This window comes from Xyrauchen texanus, chromosome 13, assembly GCF_025860055.1.
Source record: "Xyrauchen texanus isolate HMW12.3.18 chromosome 13, RBS_HiC_50CHRs, whole genome shotgun sequence".
NCBI classification, from domain to species: Eukaryota; Metazoa; Chordata; class Actinopteri; order Cypriniformes; family Catostomidae; genus Xyrauchen; species Xyrauchen texanus.
Window position 1 is genome coordinate 31,622,597 of NC_068288.1, and position 24,962 is coordinate 31,647,558.

The 24,962-nt window shown below is 37.1% G+C and overlaps 1 protein-coding gene across 1 annotated transcript in view; it reads left to right on the forward strand.

Annotated features, from left to right (window-relative positions):
- The window catches only part of oca2 (oculocutaneous albinism II), a 146,324-nt gene that overhangs the window by 34,900 nt on the left and 86,462 nt on the right, over nt 1-24,962 (forward strand). Inside the window, exons 10-15 of the mRNA XM_052141138.1 lie at nt 2,581-2,652; nt 3,856-3,921; nt 4,749-4,805; nt 7,101-7,225; nt 11,784-11,922; nt 21,403-21,535. Coding sequence (XP_051997098.1) covers nt 2,581-2,652; nt 3,856-3,921; nt 4,749-4,805; nt 7,101-7,225; nt 11,784-11,922; nt 21,403-21,535 — 592 coding nt within the window. The remainder of the gene's footprint in view (nt 1-2,580; nt 2,653-3,855; nt 3,922-4,748; nt 4,806-7,100; nt 7,226-11,783; nt 11,923-21,402; nt 21,536-24,962) is intronic.

Here is a 24,962-nt window from a genome sequence, read left to right on the forward strand (position 1 = left end):
AATAACACGTATGACGGAAGATCCTATGTGAAATGTCCACTTTGTGGCACAAAAAAACCTGAAATGTTCTCCCAAACAGATGAGATTTTTAAGGTTAATGCTTTATTGAGTTGTAAATCAAATAAACCTACCTCCCTACCCTAAACCTTTATCTTAAACTGACGGTATTGTCAATAAAGTAAATGTGAGTTGAAAAAAAAATGCGGAACCAATCACGTCGTTTTGTGGTTCTTCTATGGCACTTTCAGCTTACGTGTCAAGTCGCATGATGTTCAGGACTCATACCCCGATCTTTTGCATCGCAAGTACACGCTACTGCAAAGAGCTACGGCACTACTTGATAGCATAACTTAAAAAACAGTGCAAAAAGTGCACTTTTATGAACTAATAAGAAGCCACTTTACTGATTTGTGTAAAAGTGAATAATAGTCATTGTTATTCCTCCTCTAGTGGACTGAAATCAGGTTTCTCATAAATTTGTTTATTATTTTGTATTTTTTTTAACACTATCAAAATCCTAACACTTTCTCTATGTTCCTGGATGGGTTTAAAAGAGATTTTAAATGACAATGACATCTTAAAACCTGCTCCATCTACAAATCCACCACCAACCCGTCCATTTACAATTAAAATATTGCTGCTGCTCATTTATTGACCATTAAAATCTCTAGAAAGCCAGAGAAATTATAATGATACAGCACGCATGTGTGTATGCCACACAATTGGTCAGGGGCAGCTGACCAAATTGAACACTCATAAACACCTCCTTATAGACTACTGAATCAAATGATATACTGTAACACTGTACATACAGAACAACATGTTTATGTGTGTATACAGTATATAAGGTAGCATTTGTGGTATTAACATTGGCCTGGTCTGACTATCTGCATTGCATTGCAGCTTGGTGATAATCATTAAAACTGATTTAGAATCAACACTCTGAAACAAACTTTGATTAAAAAGGTTCAGATAAGTTATTCATCAGCATTTCTGATAGCTAAAACTCATTTGCCCCAAAAAGGGCCAAAACCTGAACCCTGAGATTTCCAATAATAAGATATGCATGCTTATAAATATTTAGATGCATTAAATGATTCATGAATAATGCAAATCTATTCGCAGATACCTTGTAAACATTTTAATAATGGTTAAGAAATGATTCCTAAATTAATCTAGAGTAGAAGTTTCTCAAGTCACAGTAACTCAGGGGGTTTGGGGTATTAAACTAACATTGAATCTCACACAGGCACATTTTGACATTTCATTCAGTCGTAAATTCTTTTCTTATCCCATAATTGAGAGTAATTAATTCACAAAATTGCCAAACATTATTCTCAAAAGGCACTTTCTTATGCATAGCAACAGCACAATGTATATCCATGTTGCTGATTAATCCTGCACCAAAAGCAGTGTTTAACAATTTATCTTAATGACCTGTTTTAGACTAACAATCACAACATCACCAAGTGTTCTTCTCCCCCTCAGGGGAGTTGCTGGAGTGACACAGATTGCTTGTTCTTTCAGGACTGGAGTCATTAGCTGTAGCCTGCATGTTTTGCTGTCCTTCTCCCCACTCTTACACTTCTAGTTGATTACACGGCATGTAATGACTTCTCCATCTTGCCACACAACACTGAAAGAGGTGCATTAGACAGAGAGAGTTTGATTCAGGTGTCCCGGCCAAGCGTTCTCATCAGAAAAACAGATACTGAGGATGCTGATATCTGGCACTACCTTTTGAGGCAACAAACTACACAAAGGGGGCACTAAAACTGTCAAGCTAAGAAAAGTTTAAAAGTTCTTTTGACTCAACACTACATCTTAAAAAAACGCAATCAAGAATGTCTATGTAGCACATTTTTACAAATAATAATTGAAAACCAGCATGGATGGATGCAAAAATAAGTTGGGTGTGAATGGCTCCATCAGCGGGAAAGAAACCATAGGGGTGCTACTCAAAACCAGACACCGAATCAAACCCAAAGTGGAGCAGTGGGATGACAAAGCGTTCAAGGTGGCACCAGTGTTAATATTGTCATAATTTATAATGAATCAGCCTTACGATTATTGCCTGGTGAGTGATAAAATAGGCTTATAAATCCCATAGAATTAAATTGAAAGAGGGACCCAAGCCTAGGGATCAAGGGACATGAATATCATACAGACTATCCAGGATTTATTTATTTTTTTATTTGGGCCAATTACCAACCTAGCAACGACCTAAAGATGCCCTAGCAACCACAACAAGGTAAAAAACACTTGGAACATAGAAACTATGTAGCAATGCCCTGGGAACCACCCATAGGTACCTAAGATTGTAGCATGTTACATGGGCAAGCATTACAAATTTTATTCAGAAAGTTTTCTGGTTTAATTGTGTCATGCAATAGTTGTAGATTGTGTATTGTGGTTTTAATGCTATTACCTAGCATTAAGTATGACCAAATTCATCTGAAGCCTAATAAAATATTGCCCAAAATGTTTTGTATTCCAACTTCATCTTATTAATCAACTGAAAGACTTTTGGACACGGAAAGTAATGGTTTGCTACACTAATTTTTCTTTGTTTATCTGTAGATTGTTCACCGAACTCTTGCTGCCATGTTAGGGTCCCTGGCTGCCCTAGCAGCACTTGCTTTCATTGGAGATGTAAGTTTTGATTTCAGAGACTCTGTTTATTCTAGTCTGATAAAGATTTATTTTACATTGTTTCAAGAGATGGACTCTGGGACATCATTAATTTCCGTTATGTGTTGTAATGGTCATTAGCTTTTATTAGCTTGAAGTTTGAGAGCACAGCAATATTCTGTCATGTGCAGAAGGCTGCATGAATAATATAGCAGACTCAAATTACAGAGCATGAGCTTCCGAATATTTTTATATGAAGTTTAAAAAACACCTACATGTACACAATTAAGCAAATCAGACAGGGCCATTTCACAGAAATGGGAAAGCAGCGGTAATTGCTCTGATTTACTCTAATGCGCAGTGTATGACTGTGAATAATTTAAATCTTTCTTTGTGGCTCTGCGTATTAGCATAAGACTTTCTAGCAAGTCGGTCCACTGTCGGCCATTTTTGGAACACTCTCGGGAGGCTATTTCCAGTCATACCAGTACGGCTCCTATCTACTCGAATGGGGTGACTCTGCAATCTCTAAAACGGTCGGTCAAATTACGATCAAAGAACATATTTCAAATCAGCAATAAAATCGGATTATGTTGGAATCATAAATTGTGCGTCTTGACCTCATATTATGCTAAAACACAAACATTTTCCGGCTTGTTTAGCTAATGTGTATGCACGTTAGTGAGTTGATTGACAGCTGATATCTGTATGTAAAAGGTGATTGGCTCTTTTACCTGTAAGGCGGGAATTCTTTTCTACATCCGTTGACCATTGGGCACGAGAGCTTCTTGGGTTAGCGTTTCAAATTCTCCTATTCATTTAAATAGAAGTGGCCCATCTCTGGTAAATAGTAGGTGTTAGTTATTATATTCCGGAGATAGATTTATGCACATTATTTGAGTGTTGGTGAAAAACTCCGTGGACTTCTGTCCATTTGATAGATGGAGAGCCCTTTATAAAGACCCAGAGCTCTTTTGCCTCAAGTGTCTGTTTTTTCCTGAAGAAAATCCATACTCCATGAACTTTGAAATTGGTTTGTTGGTAAATTCTCCAATACACGGACTATATCCAGTATCATGAGTGCGGAATAATAGGCATACTTCGTATTGTGAAAGATGCAATTTTTGTAACAATTCAGGGAACCCACTTAAGGTTGTGATGCTAACGTGCTGCTCTTTATCTGAGGAATGTTTCTGTGACCATCTCATTGTTTCTTTACCACAGAGGCCAAGTCTAATGACTGTTGTGGAATGGATTGACTATGAGACACTTGCCTTGCTGTTTGGAATGGTGAGTATAATGCTAACAGGTCCATAGGAGTTCTCTAGCAGCTCTCTATTGAATTAAGATCATAACCATCAATCTGAAAGAAGGGTTCTACATAGAATTAATTAATATATAAAAATGTAAAACGTTTTTCCAAACCATTAACCCTAAGAATTAAACATCATTGTATAACTTGTTCACACTATTGTATCTCATGTTTACCTGATGTCATGCCTTTCTCAATACATCAAAGATGTATGGCTTGGTTGCTGAGGCATGATGGGAGTAAGGTCCCTTTTCTCAGTATTTTATACAACATTAATATTTACTTTACAAGATAATGCAACAAACTACCGGTAAGCAAAATGTGACATAAAATAAACAAAAACACAACCTCTCTTATATCTGTGCCAAAAAGCACCACCCTTTTCAAGACCTCTGTTTGTTCAGTGGCTGTCTCAATGGAAACAAATATGTTCAATCAGCCCTCATAATGAACACTATATGTATTTGAGGAAAGACATAAAAGAAAATCAGAGGCTGATGAAAGAAAATGAATCACAGCATCTTTCAATTTAGAGACTCTCTATGAGAGACCAGGACCATTTTGCTTTAGAAACGTTAGCTTTAGTAAACTCAGAAATATTGATGTTTCACTTTATTGATTTTCTATATATATTCTATACGTCTATTTCTGCATCTAATGCTAAAAAAGAAAAAAATGATGAATACAGTATATGTGGCATGAATTAATGTATGAGACCATGTGGTATTTAAGCCAATATGTCACAGTAAAGTACTAAAAATAGAAACCATGAAGTCTCATAGTCCCTGTTTACTTCCTGTTTCAGATGATACTGGTGGCAATATTCTCAGAGACTGGTTTCTTTGATTACTGTGCAGTAAAGGTGAGTTTTCTGAGCCATTATATGAAACATGCATGTTTTTTATTTATTTTACAAGTATGTAAGTTTATAAGGACATGCCTTTACAATGTCCTTCTCTCTAACTTTTGACAACTTAATCTGTCCCACCCTGAATATAATATGTACTTTAAAATGTATATAAAGTTGCCAAGAAAATATTTTGACACTTTTGGACACTTAAGTCACCCTTGAAAATAGCAAAGCAAGTGGCATCTGCAAACAAATGATGCTAGAGATTTTCTTAAAGGCAGAAGTAACTCAATTATGACCCGAAATCAACATGATTTTTAGAGAACGCATCAAGTCAGTTACCTTCAAGTTCAAACAGGTGTCCCACTGTAGATTTTATTTATCACATCTACTATGGATCTGTTTCACAAAATTCAAGTTTGACCACCAGAAAGTGTCCTGAATCTTTTTGTCTTAACTTTGAATAGTAAATTGTGAAGTGTTTTGCTTGTAAAGTGCATATAACTTTATTTTCAATAAATGCCACATGATTTGAAATTTTGCTTTATAATACAAAGACATTGATACATTTAAGTGTGGCTTAAGTGTCCAAACACTTTTTTGGGGCTACTACACAGTATATACTTACAGATAAAAATAACTAGCAACATTTAGTTACCAATGAAAAGGTACTGTGCATTCTATCTAATGTTGATTCAGTCTGATGTCATTATTGATGTTCCTGACGAGTTTTGTCAATGTAATCACATCCATGATTGCTGCCCTGAAAAAATCTCTATCATTCACCCTCAGATAAGTGATGCGAACCCCAATTTTCTTTATATGTGAATGGGATCGGGTGAATATCAAGCCCCTATAGGGATACAGAAAAGAAATAGATGGAACAAATCTTAGTCAAATGATGCAAACTTATATAAATCATGAAGGAAATGGGTTAGACGTAATGAAAGCCTAAAAATAAATCTTGCAATGAGCTTCGTAGGATGGTTATCCCATTTCTTATTTCCGGATTCTGTGGCTTGTTTTAAAAGCCCTGTAAGCACATTATGGAAGAACTCTGGATGTTATGAGGGCATATGTTTATGTCCTCCGCATGATACGGACAGCTCAGCACCTTCATGAATATTAAAAGGGCTCTAGACAAGTGCATGTCCCAAAAAATATATTTTCATTGAAACAACCCCTTGACTAAGGATTAGTTTGTCATTTACTTACCCTTATATTGTTCCAAAACCATATTACTTTTTCCTTGGAACACAAAAGGAGATTTGAGGCAGAATATTAGGGACTGACAGCAGCAGTCACCATTCACTTTCAATGGAGAAAAGAAAATCAGCTTCATTATTCTTCAGAATGACTTCTTTTGTGTTCCACGGAAAAAAGAAAAGTATAGGTTTGGCACACCATGAAGGAGAGTAAATGATGGCATCATTTTGGGTGAACTAACCCTTTAACACCATCAAATAAAAATGTCAGATGTGTCTTCCATCTGTATATGGTGTGTTATCCTTTGCTTACCCTTTATGTGGTCCGTTATTAAATTTTTGAGACAGGAAGTGGTGACATCACAGGTGGGTTACAACACTTCAGACTTACCACTTGATTAGAATGATTCCAGACAACCTGATAATGTCTCCATAGCAACAGACTCTTACAGTGCAGGTCTATGTTTTTTTTTATATTCTTTTAGTTTCATGCTTAAACATTCTGTAGCTCTGAAGCTTGAATGTGCAAAACACTGTGGATCTGTGCCAATTTTTAGACTGAATTCCTCATTAAAGCTCTCTTTTGAACATTGTTTTCAGCGACCACCTCAGAGGACTGTTCTTGATCTTTGAAGCACTGTTAAATCTCTCATCTCCACTAGAGAATTGTGTTTGTAATTTTGTTTCATAAAAATGTTCATAAACAATGACAATGGATCTTTAGCTTAGAGAGATAGTTCACCCAAAAAACTAATTCTGCCTTCATTTAATCACCTTCATGTTGTTCCAAACTCGTATGACTTTCTGTCTTCCATGGAACACATTAGGTGTCTGACAGAATGCCACTATTCACTTGCATTGTGTGGAAAAAAAAAGTGAATGTGACTGAATCAAACATTCTGTCTCCAAAAAAATCTCCTTTTCTGTTCCATCACCTATGTATGGGTTTGATCAAGAATTGTAGACAGAATTGTAATTTTTAGCTAAACTACACCAAATGATTAAATCTTTTTGGCCAAGTTAATTTTCAAGAAATGTAATGTTATGAGCAAAGATCTAACTTTGTAATCCAAATATCCAATCAGCGTATTTCTCTACACAGGCGTATCAGTTATCGAGAGGAAAAGTATGGCCCATGATTTTCATTCTCTGCCTCATAGCAGCCATTCTGTCAGCCTTCCTGGATAACGTGACCACTATGATGCTCTTCACCCCTGTTACAATCAGGTAACGTTCTAAAACATTGTCATTCTGTCTCTTTTTAATGTCTTTCATGTTTACAGTAATGCACTTTTAAATGGAATTATGGTGCAAGGCATTGAAAGTATAGCCACAAGCCTTATTGAGCATGTTTAACACTTTAAGTGTATAGAATATGCGTTAAATTGAGATTAGTGTGACAGAATTGCTAATTAACCTCGTCTGTGCAAAGCACAGTATATCCAATTTTTTCAGCTCCTGTTCTGATGACATAAAGCTGGTAAGCCCTGTATCCCTGTTATAATAGTATAATTCTGTGGAAACAGAGTGTCACAGATATTGTCAAAATAATTTAAATCGCATTGAACCCAAAAAGTTCCTTTCATTACACTCAATAAAGATCGCAACCTGATCTCATAGTGAAAACGTGACTCTGTATACATTTTTGCAAAACCTTTTATATGTGTCTCCGGGTAAAATTCCCTACAGTTTCCAGGTGAAATGAACAGTGAAGACATTACAACAACTGTGTGTTATATTCACTTTCACTCAGATCATGACTTTAATGGCTGATAATGACTTTATAAATACTTATTTTTCTCTCTATTACTCAGACCCTGCTATTTTATGATATCGAAACACTTTTACTCTAACACATCTTTTGAAAAATTATACATTTTAATGCTTGTATTTAAGACCCACCTACATACAATTATTCTAGAATAAATAGCTTGCATGGTAGCTCACCTGATAGAGCGTTGCACTTAGAGTCAGAGGACTGCGGTTCAAGTCCAGCCATTAACTTAAACTGACATGTGACACAATAGAATCGGTTGCTTTAGAAAATTTGATTTTTTTTACTTTGCATCTGCATTTTAAAACACTAATGGTTTGATTCAGGCAAAATTTTTAGGTTAGGGAGGTATGTTTTAAAAAATATTATATTTTTAAAATTCACTTAAAAACCTCATCTGAAATCAACACCGTTTTACTTGCTTTTGGCACCCCCAGCTGGACATTTCACTGGAAAAATGCAGCTAAACGTGTTATACAGCACATACATTTTGAATTGCAAAAATGTTGTCATGTTCACGTAAATATAACGAGATCAGTCTAAAGATTTAATTAAAGTATTCTCAGCTGAACTTGTGCTAGTATAATCCTGGAATTCCTTTGTCACTCTCCTTAGAATTATATGAGGATATAAAGAGTCGTCACCTCACTATAAATTTACCACCTCAACGCTCTTTTTTTTTTTAGCTCCATTTCATCTTAAGATGTCTTCTATATTTTCACCTTTACACTATCTCTCAGTGTGATTCATCATTACCTGCACATTATATTTGTGTTCCTGAACATTTTACATCTTACAGTTTTTCTCAATTGATTTGGCACATTTACTGAATCAAACTTACAATTGTAAAAACACTAAGTACAATCCTCACATCACGTGGTACATTCAGCACACCGCTCTATGTGACCTGCAAAAGGTGATTACTCAATCAAAAGTATTAACACATGTTTCAAATGTAAATAAATCCATCAACGAATATATCATTTTCATTTAAACAAAAGGTTCCTTTATTATTGCAAGACAGTCAAAATGCAAAGACATCTTGTCAAATGACAGTGTACTCTGAAAGTGTGATTGTTACCCACTATGTAATATTGTCCAATTGCTAACATTGTATATGTAGGCAGCTGAATAGTATTGATGTCAAAAAGTCATGTTACACACAACACTTTCAACAAAACATTTATTCAAACATTTCTCATCATTGTATGTACACACTTTACAGCCAACCGAAAATATGTAAAGAAAGCTTGTACAGAAAAAATATATTCAACAGCAAAATTCAGAAACTACAATATGTGCAAGAAAAAATAAAATATGCTGCAAGTTCATCAACCTCATGGGTCTTCCAATCTCTCTTCTCTGTCTGGCCACAACATTTAATCTACATCACATCTTGTAATCTCCCTTGCAATGCAATAAAGGAAAAATCTTTTGGCATGACACAGCCACCCCCTACAACAATCTGATGTGATATCCTCACAACCAGCATACATTGCACCCAGTGAGGACAACTGGTCATGAGAACGGTGATCATAGACCTTCCATCTCCTTGCAGAAAAAACTTTTCAATGGGATTTAGGAATGGGGAACATACGTTGGCAAGTCATTTCTTACCAACCCCCTCTTATTCTTAGGAATGAGATCACTGTAAAATTTTTCCCGGAAATTGAGGAGACTTTTGTGTGTTATAGGGCTCAATGATGGGAATGTGGCTGAGAACAGCATTCCCACATATGGCAGCACACATTGTAATGTTCCCTCCATGCTGGACTGGCACATCAACAGTGGCTCTGTGACCAATAATATTATGGCCACATCTCCTGACTTTGGTCATGTTGAATCCTTCCTCATCAACATACACAAAAATGTGTGGAGATTCATCAGCCTCCAGCTCCATCACTCTCTATAAAAGATAGTAAAGCAATTTAGGAAATAATTTACAGTAGATATTGTAAATCATACAGTTACACAAATCCCACATTGTGTAACATATTCTGCATATACAGGTTGCACTTGTCAATACTGAAAGACAAGGAGATTACAGCACTGTGTAGTGTACAATGATGAATTCTTACCTGTACATACATTGCAAAACATCCAGTATGCGGCAGTCCTGTGGACAAAAATGCCTTGTTGATGCTAGAGGTCAGAGGAGAATGGGCCGACTGATTCAAGCTGATAGAAGAGCAACTTTGCCTGAAATAACCGCTCATTACAACCGAGGTATGCAGAAAAGCATTTGTGAAGCCACAACACGCACAACTTTGAGGCGGATGGGCTACAACAGCAGAAGACCCCACCGGGTACCACTCATCTCCACTACAAATAGGAAAAAGAGGCTACAATTTGCAAGAGCTCACCAAAATTGGGCAGTTGAAGACTGGAAAAATGTTGCCTGGTCTGATGAGTCTCGATTTCTGTTGAGACATTCCGATGGTAGAGTCAGAATTTGGCGTAAACAGAATGAGAACATGGATCCATCATGCCTTGTTACCACTGTGCAGGCTGGTGGTGGTGGTGTAATGGTGTGGGGGATGTTTTCTTGGCACACTTTAGGCCCCTTAGTGCCAACTGGGCATCGTTTAAATGCCACGGCCTACCTGAGCATTGTTTCTGACCATGTCCATCCCTTTATGTCCACCATGTACCCATCCTCTGATGGCTACTTCCAGCAGGATAATGCACCATGTCACAAAGCTTGAATCATTTCAAATTAGTTTCTTGAACATGACAATGAGTTCACTGTACTAAAATGGCCCCCACAGTCACCAGATCTCAACCCAATAGTGCATCTTTGGGATGTGGTGGAACGGGAGCTTCGTGCCCTGGATGTGCATCCCACAAATCTCCATCAACTGCAAGATGCTATCCTATCAATATGGGCCAACATTTCTAAAGAATGCTTTCAGCACCTTGTTGAATCAATGCCACGTAGAATTAAGGCAGTTCTGAAGGTGAAAGGGGGTCAAACACAGTATTAGTATGGTGTTCCTAATAATCCTTTAGGTGAGTGTATATATATATATGAGTGAGAGAGAGAGAATTTATTCTATATCCATATAGAATATACTTAAAAAAAAAAACATGTTCAGAACTTAAACTACTTCAAAAAGTTCTCATCAATAAATCCTCCATGTACAGCAATGAGAGCAACAGATCCTTGGAATTCAAGCTGTCAGTTTGTCTTGTACCATTTGCCATAGATGTGGCTGTCTTCTCACCCACCTTACAGTCTAGCTGATCCCACAAAATCTCAATAGGGTTAAGATCCATAACACTCTTTTCCAATTATCTGTGTTTCTCTGCCTACTCTGACCTTTTCTGTTTTAAAAGTGGCTTTTAATTTGCAAATCTTCCCATTAGTTCTGCACCCCTGAGTCTTCTCTTTACTGTTGTACATGAAACTGGGGTTGAGTGGGTTGAATTCAATGTAGCTGTCAGCTGAGGACATGTGAGGCATCTATTTCTCAAACTAGAGACTCTGATGTACTAATCCTCTTGTTTAGTTGTACATCTGGCCTTCCACATCTATTTCTGTCCTTGTTAGAGGCAGCTGGCTTTTATCTTTGAAGACACCTTTGTATGAAATATTTTTCAATTTCAAGCATTATATAGCCTTAATTTCTCAAAACAATAAGTGACTGACAAGTTTCTAGAGAAAGCTGTTTTCTTTTTTTTTTTAACCTAATATTGACCTTTAGACATAAGCCTATTACATACTGTGGCAACTCAAAAACAAACACAAAGACAATGTTAAGCTTAAATTTATTATGATTTATCTACTTACCCTAACACCTAACTTAAACCCTTAACCTGAAGTATGTGTCTTGCTTTACTAAGCACCACTTACAGTATTACTCTCACCTTGGGGGCTGTGCTCGCCATTGTCTAATTTTGCGGTCCATTTGACTTGGTTTCAAGAAACACATCAGGAGATCACTCTAAATATCATATTATGCATAAGTTATAGCAATTTAAAATAATTTCCAACTGTGTTTTGTGTTCTAGATTATGTGAGGCGCTTAATCTGGACCCCAGGCATGTCCTGATTGCCGAAGTAATCTTCACCAACATTGGAGGAGCCGCCACTGCAGTTGGAGATCCCCCCAATGTCATCATCGTATCCAACCAGGATCTGCGTAGAAAAGTAGGCTATTATTTATTACACCTGCCTCTTGACACTGTTGGTGAAAATATATTATTGTGTTGATGTCATGTGCTTCTTACGAGTATCTCGGGGAACTTGTAATTTCTAGTGGGTAAATTTACATTACTGCACAAATATACAAAACCACACACATTTTTGAGCAGGCATTTTCCTGGCATAGAATGATTGCCTTTTGCCAAAACACCTTGTCACTATCTCCTCAAGAGTAAAACACCAAGACACCGCGTCTTACACCTCACGCTATTAATTATGTTGGAATACTTCTTGCCAGCTTCAGTCTGACATTGCCAAAATTGTCTGCTTCTCGCTCTCTTTCTCACACACACACACACACACACACACACACACACACACACACACACACACACACACACACACACACACACACACACACAAAAACACAATAACATGCAGAGCAACAGCCAAGTGGAAACCTTTTAATTTCAGTAAATGCAAAACTGCAAACCTGTAACATTTAATGTGTTCAAACACCGATGCCAACATCTTCCGTTTAAGAGCAAGCATGGCCATGCAATATAAATAAAACAATTACATATAAATATTTTACAGCTTTTTGATGATATATATTTATGCATTTGCATATATATTTACAGCCATTGTAGACAAGAAGCATATTTTCTGCAATGTGTTTATTCAAAACAAAAATTTATATTTCAAAATTGTAGAAATAAATCGAATTTACCTTTGCCATTTTTGCTTTAAAACATTTACAACTTCTCTCTCTTAAAGCTGTTATACTTAAAAAAGTTTAATTATACACTCTTTAGGAAACTTATTGGCCAAATTAAAAGTGTGTTAAAAATGAAAGTTGCCAGCTAATACATTGTGAGCATACATGGATCTATTACTTCAGTTTTCTACTTTATTCTGTTGCTGGCACAATGAAACAAAACCTGATGGATGTGATTATAAAACTTCAGGCTATGACACTGGCTTGGGCTTTCTTAACTCAGTCACAGACAAGCAGCACAAGTACTTTCTTTTTATTATTATACAACAGAGTCTACAATCACTTAGCTCTCCATCAAACTCTGACTCAAGGAAAAACACAATTTAAAGTTCCATCCTGCCAAATGGACAATGTCACGGGTGGCTGAATGATCTCTAGGTTTATAATGTGACCTCAGAGCAGGCAGTCTATTGTAGTTCTGTCCTCAATGAGCCTTGTGAAATATAGGTTTGATTGAAATGGTTAGGGTACTTTTAGTGATTTATTATTCCAATTAAAGGAGACGGAACAGTGTGTCACAGGTTTGTGGTTTTGATTGAGATTTTCCTGTCTACATTCAGACAGAGATCAATGCATGACTCTGTTGGCACAGTAACTACCCTTAACAGTAAAGCATACTGTATGTCTCATTGTAAGATACATACACTATATTATCTTTATAAATACATGTTTGTGTTGTGTGTCTGTTTGAGTGTGTTTTTAACAGCCTGATCTCATTATTATTCATAGATTTTCATTCTATACGTAACACTTACACACTCGACGGCCATCATTTGGAATGCTCCTGTGCTGGATGGGCAGCTATTTTCTATGTCAACTAATTCATTTTATTGCCAAGTATGCTTACACATACAAGGAATTTGGTGACAAAAGCTTCCAGTGCACAATTAATAAAGCATTTTGTGGTCATTTTTTTTTAGGTGCAGCATAAAAAATAAATCATTAAGTAATGATTAAATGATGATAGATTTTTTTAAATGGCCAATGTGTGTGAGTACGCTTATGTTTAGGTAGGGTCAAAAAAAAATGTGTTAGCCCTGACTGAGACAGAGGATAAAATCGAGCTCTTTCATCTCCAGCTCTGGATGCTGATTAAAAATGCTCTCTTTGGAACAACTCTACCCTGCAGCTCTCCCTACCACATACTGCCATAGACACAGTGATTAAGACGCAAACCCAGAGTGTGAAACACACAGAGCGAAAGTAGAAAGAGGGTGGCTATAAAAGTAAAGGAGATACATCTTTTTGTGACAGTCTATTTAAAAGGCTACATGCCACAGAACAACTATATGCCTTAAACTTCAATCTATTTGAAGCCATACATTTTGTGTCATATAAAAATCTAGTCAGCAAAACTGATCTCCAAGCCCCATCACACTTTCTGACAGACATGGATGAATTAGTTTTGAAGCACAGTAAATTGCCTCACGTTTTAAGTGCGATTTAAGAAGAGAAAATCAAGGATTGGTCAAAAGGTCATGTAATGATAAAAGGAGGACTGTGAATGTATTTTGTAATGTTGAACATCAAACTGTTTTTATCAAACTTTTTGGAGACTGCCATCTTTGCTCATGGGCGATCAATTCCAAGATTAGCTGTGACGTGACTGATCACTCATTAATATGTATGTACATTTCTTGCTTTTGAGAGCCATTCAAAAACAATCTGCCACTGTAAAAAGATGTCATATAATGTAATGAAATTACTGTGATTTTAATGCTTCTTGGATTTTTTTTTTCTCATCAAAAGCTACTTTTGAGTCTATCAGACTATAATTAAGAAATGGGACCTACTAACCAATTTGAGATTTACAAAAATGATTACCTAAACAAATAAGTGAACTAATCTGAACTAATTGTTTTCATTTTTTTAATACATTTATAAGTGTGTCTATTATTGAAAATGACAATATTCTGAATGAATATTAGCTGGCTATCTTGAATGATGTAAACAGAGTTAAAAAATAAAACAAAACAATATATATGCTTAAGAGTGAAATACATTTATTGTGGTCAGTGGTACGTGGTACTCTTATAAAGTGCAAAAAAACAAAAACAAAAGAGAGAGAGAAAAATACTTAAAATATATACAGAAAATATATACAAACACCTGATTTGATTCAGTGTTTTACTTTGTTGACCCCCTGTAACAAAGAAAAATGCTCAGATCAGCAAAACCTCACATAAGACTCTAAGCCAGTGTTTTCCCCTCCTCTCCCAGACTGGCTTAAATAGGCAAATTTCCACCTTAAATTAGAGTCTAAACTATTCAAGGGGGAGAGAAGGTAAATTAAACCCTTAAATATGCAAAGCATACATAACAGGGTCAAATTAATAAATTAACATTATCAAAATGAGAGGAAATCAAAAACAGTCCCTAGGACACACCCTCTCCTAGGAGGAGTCACTGGAACCAGGAAGAGGTGAGAGAAACATATGGGATGTAGTGAGTTGTGCTAACCGAAGATATGCACACCTATCAATGAGCATACACAAACAACAACAAAGTCCAGTGAAATGAGAGAACCTTGATATAACTGTGGTTTTGAAGGGAACAAATGAGCTGTAAACAGACTGGTGTGGGTAACAGAGAACATAAACAGTACATGAAAATATCATGTAAGAGTAAATATAGACAGTCCAAATAGCCGGCATGTTCTGTGTAACTTTGCTCTAATGACTTAACGAAGAGACCAGCATCACACCCCTGCTTTATGCTTTAGGTAGAGTATATATTTTACCTGAGCAGGAGGTAACCAATATCAATGGTGCACTGCTCAATTACAGTACTGCCATTCTTGAACACTTTATTATAGTTTTACATGTTGCAAGTGGATCACAAAAAAAAAAAACATTTTGTGAAATAGTATAAAAATAGTTGACGTTTTGTCTGACAGTTCAGCATTAAACAATTTGGACTGTGCAACTCAAAAACCACCTATAGAAATTCCTTCTAAAACCCTGACCCACATAAAAATAATTGTATAATTCGCACACTGAATATATGCATACATTCAATGCACTGATGGAAGTAGTCATCTTGTTAACATTAGAGGATACTTTCTACAAAAGGTCATTACAGTGATCATCAAATGTGACACAAATATTTCATGAGCAGTAAAATATTTGCCACCACAGTAATCTGATTATTTCTCAAATTCTGCCACCGGCGAAAGCAAGATGCCTTGTTTGAAGTGTTATTTTTTGAGCTGGTTCTGAGAGCTGAAAATGCTCTGGGGTTTGATAGAGACATCGTCCTTGCCTGTTAAAGTGGCTGTTGCACAGGATGAAGCAGCAGTAATTATGCAAGTTACACTTTCCACATCAAGGTCACTTCCTGCTGGGTTACAATTGACAGTGAGTAGTTTGAAAAATCCAATATCCGTAAACTCATAGTTCTGACAGGCCTAAAACTCCCGGGGTTGAAACCCATCACATGCAATAAAGCATACCTGCTCTAAATTTACTACTTTATATCATTATGGGCAGAACATTCTATGTTAACCGTACTCCTGTAGGGGATACATGAAGGAGAGCTGCGATGCTCTGCATGTGTAAAGTGTTGGACAGTTTTATCCATTCTATTCTGCAGGGAGAGATTTCATCTGCTGTAATTATTGACATGGATACAGAGGTTTGTATTATCTCTGTGTTACACTGGCCAGATTTGTTTATATTTGAGAGGGCTCCTGTTTTGTGTTGATAACATGCAGATGGTGAATGAAGATACAAGTTCTCATCCGAGCAACCCCCCCCACACACACACACAAACATTACGCACACATTTAAAATTCGATACATGCCATTTCCTTATATGGCGATTGCCTTGTGCAATGATTTGATATCTATTTAGCTGGGTCATAAAGTCAATCAAATATAAAAATGCTTTTTTAATAGCATTATTAAAGAGATTCCAAGCATGATGTCAGACATTTGTGGTCTGCACGTGTGTGTAAGGACTGCAAGGTTCCTGATGCAATAGAGGTAGGAGTCGATGAAACTCTCAGCTGTCTGTAAATTGGTGTGTATGATCCAAAACTTTGCTTAATCTGGTGGAAACGCTGTGTATGTGCGAGGGGTAGTCTACATTTGAAGCTTCCTTTGTCTCAGCTTAAAGCTGCTGTAAGTGATTTTTTTTAGTACCACATATAAAATGTGCCTATTTCCTGAGAGATATAACTGAAATTGGTGTCTTGAGATATCACACCTGTCTTTGTGACAACACTATGTTCTGTAAATGTGGGGGCTGCAGTGGGCTGCAGTGTAGCAGCCCACCATCAATTGGAGAACTTAGACAATTGAAAACACTCCTGACAATCGTTTTGTTTTACTGATGTGTTTTTGGACAGCAGGGAACCACATGTAAAAGTAAGAATTGCCCTGCATCCGTAATTATGTACTGTCAGAGTGTGAACTTGATTTGATGGAGGACACAGTGCCCGGCCGCTAAAAAGTACATTATTTAGGTTTGCTGTTGAGTAGTATGAAAACATTTCGGGAACTGGGGCATTGTCCCATGACCCAAATTTGTGACTTATTAACAACACCCATAAAAATAATCTTCTCTGGTTTTATCAAACAGGTACAATTTAAGAACAAGGGACAACTTTCATGGTATTTATAGCACTTGTTGAAAAAGAGCCATCTGACAAGCGATTCTCTGCCAGAAATAGTACTGTAGGTCATCTGATTTCTTTTCCCACTTACTATTTTATGAATTGTGAGGACTCGGTTTTTGGCACTCTATACAGTAGTAATGAAGTGTACATATTCGGATGCAGCCCAAGTCCCTTAAAAAGATCCCATAGTAGTCTAAGACTAACCTGAATATTGGGAGGGACACATCTTACTCATTGTCTGTGGTGGTTACAGCAATGTCTCTACACTCTAGTGATAAACTGATATATTCGCCAGGCTATTTTGCAATTATCAGCATCGATAACCTTCCCTTGTGTCCGTTCCAAATTCTACCAATAGATTTGTCATTGGATTGTCAGAAATATCTGTTTTCAAGTTGTTGTTTTTAAGTTTAAGCAAATTTGATTCAATATTGTAAAATAAGGGTTCGTTTTACCTAAGAACTTTTGTGTACATCTGATTTGCTGCTGTTGAATTGTGTTATATATATCAGAATTTATATAGACTATTGGCCATTCTGTTCTCTAGATATCGGGTCGACCACTGCCCAGCACATTAAACTGCGACAGGTAAATGTTTTTTAACATTGAAAATATTACACATGACATCTTTAAAATACATCAAATATATTTATTTTAGGGTTAGGTTGTGGTTAAGCTATAGTCTGTAGTATTTATAATTAATTTTACATAAAAACAATGAAAAAAGTTAATGTTATGTCCCCATTTAGATAAGTAAACGTGTGTGTGTTTCTCAAAAGAAGTTAATTTAATTTAAGTGTAGTGAAGCTGGCACATTCTCCTGCAGTAGCTTAATCCTTGTATTAAGCTCCATTCAGCCTCAGGATCTTGATTGCCTGTGGAATCTGAATGGAAGCTCCTCCATACAATAGATGGATGACACGGCACAATACAGCTTAATAAAAAGTGCAGTACTAGATGGACTAAATGTATTTCACTAATCCACACAAATCTCATAAAATGTTATTCAGTACCTTGACGTTCAAAAATCTGTGATATATTTTATATATATGGACATGCAACATATATTTATATAGATAGGGCAGTAGAGAGAAAATGGAAATTGGTAGGAGAAAGTTGGGGAATGGGATCGGGGAATGCTTTCTTGGCCATTTTTACCAGTTTTTATCAATAGACACAGTCAGAGAGATACAGGAAATCAAGGGGTGTAAAAGATGGGACAGGGATGAGAACATGTTCCAGGCCACACTTGAACCCAGGCCTCCCTTAAACATGACAGCTCAATATATTGTAGCACTCACTCTGACCACAAGGCCACAGCTCAAACAACCCTTGCATTTTTTTCTCTATGTCTTTTCTGATGCACTACCCCCATTGAAATCTTCAGTAAAACAAAGCCTTAAAGTTATATCCCTGTATTGTTTGAGCCTAATTTGAAAATGAATTAATCTGTGCTCAAAAAACCTAGCTCCAACTGTGGCCATAAAGACTTCCTCCTGTGGCGTTGTTGCCCACAGCAACTACTGTTTTCCATCCTGTGTTTCTGAGGCAACAGTCAGTCAACACACAAGTCTTGCATTCATGGCCTCTTTGTTTAATTGTTTGTTTTTCTCTGTTTGTTTGGTCTGTGAGGGTCAAAAGCCCCCCTCCCTTGGTCTTGACAGGATCTCTGCAGCGGGGATGTTGCTGTTTGGTTAAACAGCCATCCAACTGTGGAGATATCTGAGGATCAGACAGTAATGGCAGGGTGGAAAAAGTGTTTCAGGGTCGCTGATGAGATGTCTCTGTACAGCTGGTGCCTCTTGTTTTGGCATCTGGTTGGCCGTCATTCAAGCTTGCCGAAATGTTAGCTGTCAATCAGTGTTTCCTGGGCCCCAGGCAGAGATGCTTTGGTGGACTCCGGCCTTCTCATGGCCCCTGACTGCTCACTAATCAGTTAGCACCAACAGTGCAGCTCACTCATTCTCTGTTCTCTCCCACTTCCATTGCTTTTTTAATTAATTTTCTTGGCGGCTGAAAGTGGGACAGTGACAACAGAGTGAAATGTGGTGAGGTCTCGTTTACACAATAAGTGCATCGAAGTTATTATCGCAACACGACTGCCTTGTGGACAAAACTAGAGAATCTACAAAGACACATTTACAAACACATTATTGCCTATTGCAAATGCTTTGCTATTAAACTAATGAGGATTTATGCATTTATGTGATAGGGAATTCAGCTCAGATGTGCAGAAGTTCCACTAGAATTAAAGCAGAGCAGCGCTTTAATGAAACGTTATCGACAGATCCACATAAGCCCAGCAAGCATGAATGAGTTCTTGAGAAACTCATCTCTTATTTTTAGGTTCAGGCATTGGAATAGAGCATTTGGCTAATTTACTTTACTTTTCTTTATGATTCTTTTCTGTTTTCAATTTTTTCTTTTCTTTTCAAAAAAAGCAAAACGAAGCGAAAAGAAGCAAAATATTAAAAACAAGGCATGGTATGGCAAAGCAATCTTATTTTTTAGATTATTCAAAGGAGCCAACCTTTTTCTTAATTACAGCTCTGCACACTCAACCAAATTTATGAGGACAGCCAATCGCCTTTAGGGCAGCCATTGAAACAGCACCCTCTTCAATTCACTCCTCCAGGTCTATATCCCAACCCGCTCTCTGTGGTCAATGGAAGAGCGGGCAGCGCCTGGTCCCATCACAAAGAGGCACAAAGTCTATTTCACAATCATTCACTTTATCATTCGATCTGCTGATACCACCTCAGAATTCATAATCCAGCTGATTGTGTGAAGTATTGTTGACTTTTGTAAGACAAATTGCTTGTTATGTTCCACATTTGTATTTCTCTTTGGATATAAGCGTGTTTGTAAATGACTAAATGTAAATGTAAATGAGGAGCCATCTGGGATACTTTTTAAACAAAATTGAAAGAGTTCTCATATATGCTTGGCACTTGTTTTCTGCTTTTCATTCATTATCCAGTCCAAACTCATTCATATTCATATTTGTATTTCTCTCCTTGTCTTGCTTCCCTCTCATTCATCGTCCCCTTTTTTCTTTCATTTTGGCTATTACTTCTCCTGGTCTCCTGTAGAGGTCACTGTATACCAGTCTTCTCTTTTCTTTCTCTGCATTCATGTTTATCTGATATTTGCAGTCTGAGAAGGGATGGGACATGTTTGTTTGTTGTTTGCACACACACTCGCACCTCTATTTTGTATTTTCCAAAATCACACAAGGCCATGTTTTGCCCTCCCTTAATAGCATTGTTTTAAGGCTAGCTGATTTACTACCTTGAGCTGCTTTGGGAAAGAAAAAACACTGCCAAACACCAGCATCAGTGGTTTTTTGTTTTCATTCTCACGACTCTTTTCTTTCATTTCCAAGAACTACCTTCAATCCTGGGTTCTTGCCAAGCCCAAGCAATGTGTGGAGCCGAGCTACAACAGGGATGCAATTATCTTGTATTTCACCAGATCTTTTACAAAATATTTGGCTTATCTTTGTAATGTGTCTCTGAAATACTTGATCATATATCAGTGTCTTCAAAAAAAGCACAAGATACCTCACTACATGGATTATACACCAGTGGCATTGGGAGATACTGTAAGTTGTTGGATTAGATCTCCGGGCACATAGAGCTGTTGTACCTCTCCATCAGTGGTGCCATTTGAAAATGTGATGTCATCTGGTTATGATGAGAGATGGGGTGGGCAGCACAGGGTAGAAAATATAATTTGAAGCTAGACATTTGGCAGAGAGAGCTGTGTGCTCTTGATATGAATAGAAATGAATAAATAGTCAAGAGCATTTTAAGAGAAATGGTGTCGCATGCAGGTGCTCACGTTAATCGCATATAAGTGATGCAAAAAGTTATCAAGATGCAAGCATTAAAAATGCAGAATATGATTCTCTTGATGAAACGTAATCAAGGCCTCTATCCACAGCATATGAAGAGCCAGTGGAGTGGTTGTGATCTCTACTTAGTGCTTAGAATAGATTTCATGAAGTATTGCAGCAAATTTATTGCACAAGTTCACCGTGGTGGCATTTTTAAAGGATGAAAATTAACCCGCCCTCTTATTCCTCTAGGGGATTGACTTTGCGGGCTTTACGGGCTACATGTTCCTGGGAATCTGCCTGGTGCTGCTGACCTCATTTCCTTTCCTCAGAATGCTTTACTGGAACAAGAAGCTATACAACAAGGAATCCATTGAGATTGTGGGTGAGTATTCATTATTCTGCTTTGTTCCTACGCACCTGGTTTATTAAAATTGCATGGAACATCTTGGATATATCCTCAAGTGTTCTGCAACTACCACTTAAGTTTACTCTCAACATTATTTTTTTTGTTCTGGCATGGGTAATAAAACAGTTATTCATAATTTCATTGACAGATTTTAAAGAATGAGCAATCATTTTCTAAAATCATGCAATGATGAGGGGATCTGTGACCTTCCCAATTGATGGATCTGTGGCCTTGTTAAAGGGAAAGTTCAGCTAAATAATTTAAATTAATTTACTCATGTCATGTTTTTACAAACTCATACAATATTTATTTTTCTGTGGAACAAAAAATAAGATGTTAGGCAGAATGTTAGCCTCATTCATCCTTCACTTACATTGAAAGGAAATGATGACCGAGGCTAACATTCTGCCAAACATCTTCACAAAAAAAAGTCCATGAAGGTTATTAAATGATGACAGAATTCTCACTTTTAGTTAAGCTATTCCTTTAAAAAGAGATGTATGTCACACTGTTCTACACTTCTTCTTTTTTTATCCAAAGCTCTTTACATTTGCCCTTTGAGCCCCTGTGACTGGGATAGGCACAGTCTACCCTTTTCATGCATGATTATAACCTCAGAAATGCATCAGTTTATCACCCATCCCGCCTCCGAACAAGAACACACTGATGCTTTTAGTCTCTCTGTACCCTTCAGGCTTTTCCCCCTGATATTTCCATTATTCTTATCGGATGAGCCTGTGCTGATAGCCTTAACGCGTCTCTATTAAATACATAAATCCTGCCACTGGTGACCTCTCTCAAGACATGGACTTTTACTGTACATGCCTCTCTCAAATAGGAAAAGTTCCTTTTCTTGCCTCTCTTAGCTGTCACTGTTGATGTTGTTTTAAGGAGTCAAATGTAACTTGTTGCACACAAAGAGATTAATACAAATTTTGAATTATATCAAAGTATATTTCAGATGTCAACTGTTCTAAATCTACTGATTATAAAACTTCATACGCTGATAAACTGATGATTCTGATTGGATGAGCCACGTTCCAATCAAATAAACTCTCATTCTATATTGATGCTCAAGTTTTTATGTTGCTTAATGCAACAACAAAAAAATGGACCTTGCTTTGAGGGGCCCCCTGGTGTCTCGGGGGCCCAAAGGCAAGCACCCTCTTATATCTAGAAATGGTCCTGCAAAATGCTTTAATCTTAATCTAAAGGGATAGTTCTCCCCCAAATTAATTTTTTTCCATCATTTACTCTCAGTCATAATGATCCAAATCCATTCGACTTTCTTTCTGCTGTAGGACACAAAAGGAGAGTTAGGCAATTTTGCTTGAAATATCCCTTTAATCAATTCTTACAGCTTTGCTTTTTTGGACTTTTCCAGTGAAATGTCCAGCTGGGGGGTGTCAAAATTGAGTAAATTGGTGTCGTATTCAGACGAGGTTTTAAGGTGAATTGTAGATGGATCTTTTTTAAACATACCTCCCTAACGTAAAACTCCTGAATCATAAATGAGATGTTTAAAAAAGACATCCTTACCTCATCAATGCCTAAACCTAACCATTAGTGTTTTAAAATGTAGAAGCAAAATGTAGAAGCAAAATGACCACATCATTTCGTGCTGTTTCTATGACTGTAATATCACGTGTCATCTTAAGTTCATGGTTGGACTTGAACCGCAGTCCTCCGACTCTAAGTCCAAGGCCCTATAAGTGTATGTAGGTGGGTCTTAAATACAAGCATTAAAATGTATAATTTTTCAAAAGATGCGTTAGAGTAAAAGTGTGTCGATATCATAAAATAGCAGGGTCTGAGTAATAGAGAGAAAAATAAGTATTTATAAAGTCATTATCAGCCATTAAAGTTATGATCTGAGTGAAAGTGAATATAACACACAGTTGTTGTAGCGCCTCTAGTGTTCATTTCACCCAAACTGCAGGGAATTGTACATGAAGACGCATAACAAGATTTGCTAAAATGTATGTAGAGTCACAATTTCACTATGAGACCAGGTTGAATTCTTGGATTATTTTATGCAAAAAATAGCCCAACAGAGTAAATGTTAAATCATTTCAACTGATAAAACTATTGCAACTCTTCGCCGAGTTGAGTGATGTGTCTAGGAATTTCATATTTGTGACATTTAGTGAACAAGGTACATTTAGTGTGTGAAGGTACTAGCACAGCTACAAAGCCCGTTATAGCCAACATAGACAGTGATAAGTCAATACCAGTCTCACCTAGGGAGTCATTGCTTCATCACCGCCTCCATTGAGAGCTAAGACATGCTCTGTTCTCCCCCTCTTCTTTTGTTGACAGGATGGGGTCGATTTTCTCATCATTTCTCCCATTCTGGAACATCTAGAATGAAACACCAAACAAATTGACATTCACGTAGTAGGCATACCTGTTTATTTTCACCTTCACAGGCCGCACAATGACAAAATCTGGATGTTGTTAAATTTAATTATCTTGGGGCGTGGGTAGCTAAGCAAGTATTGATGCTGACTACCACCCCTGGAGTCGCTAGTTCGAATCCAGGGCATGCTGAGTGACTCCAGCCAGGTCTCCTAAGCAACCAAATTGGCTCGGTTGCTAGGGAGGGTAGAGTCACATGGGGTAACCTCCCCGTGGTCACTATAATGTGGTTCTCGCTCTCGGTCACAAGACATATTCCTTGAAATCAACCCTTAACTGTCTTAATGAAATTGTTCAACCCAAAAATATTAAATCTGTCTACATTTACTCACCCTCATGTTGTTCATAACCCATTTGACTTACTTTCTTCCATGGAGCACAAAAACTTTAGGCAGAATGTTAGTCTCAGTCACCATTTACTTTCATTGTATGAAAACAAAAATGCAATTAAAGTGAATGATGACTGAGACTAACATACTGTTTTGCATTTTGTGTGTTCCATGAAAGAAAATTATACAGATTTGAAACAATATGTGGGTGAGTAAATGATGACAGAATTACATTTTATGGTGAACTATCCCTTTATCTATCCCTATATCTTGCTTTAAGGCTGTTTTGATTCTTTCTGGAAAACAAGACAAAAATACAGATTAAGAAAATTATTTTTTGCCATGCATTTTCATTGCATTATTTGTTTAGTGACTACACAAAATAATCAGATGCGTCTTCGTCCTCCAATTGTCAACTTCTCTCTACAGATGGCCATTAGTCACTTGAGCAGCTGCTCTCCCTGCTCCATTGAGAGTAACTCCTCACAAACATCTCCTGGCACACCTCCACTCCTGAGCTCTCCTTCAATCACCTGACAGTAGGGCAATGCCATGATTGCACAATAGTTATTTTCTAATAAACCACTCGTTCCAGCCATCCACAGCCTGAATTCAGTTTCTTGAGGTTCCTATAGAGGCTTTCACCGTACCCATGA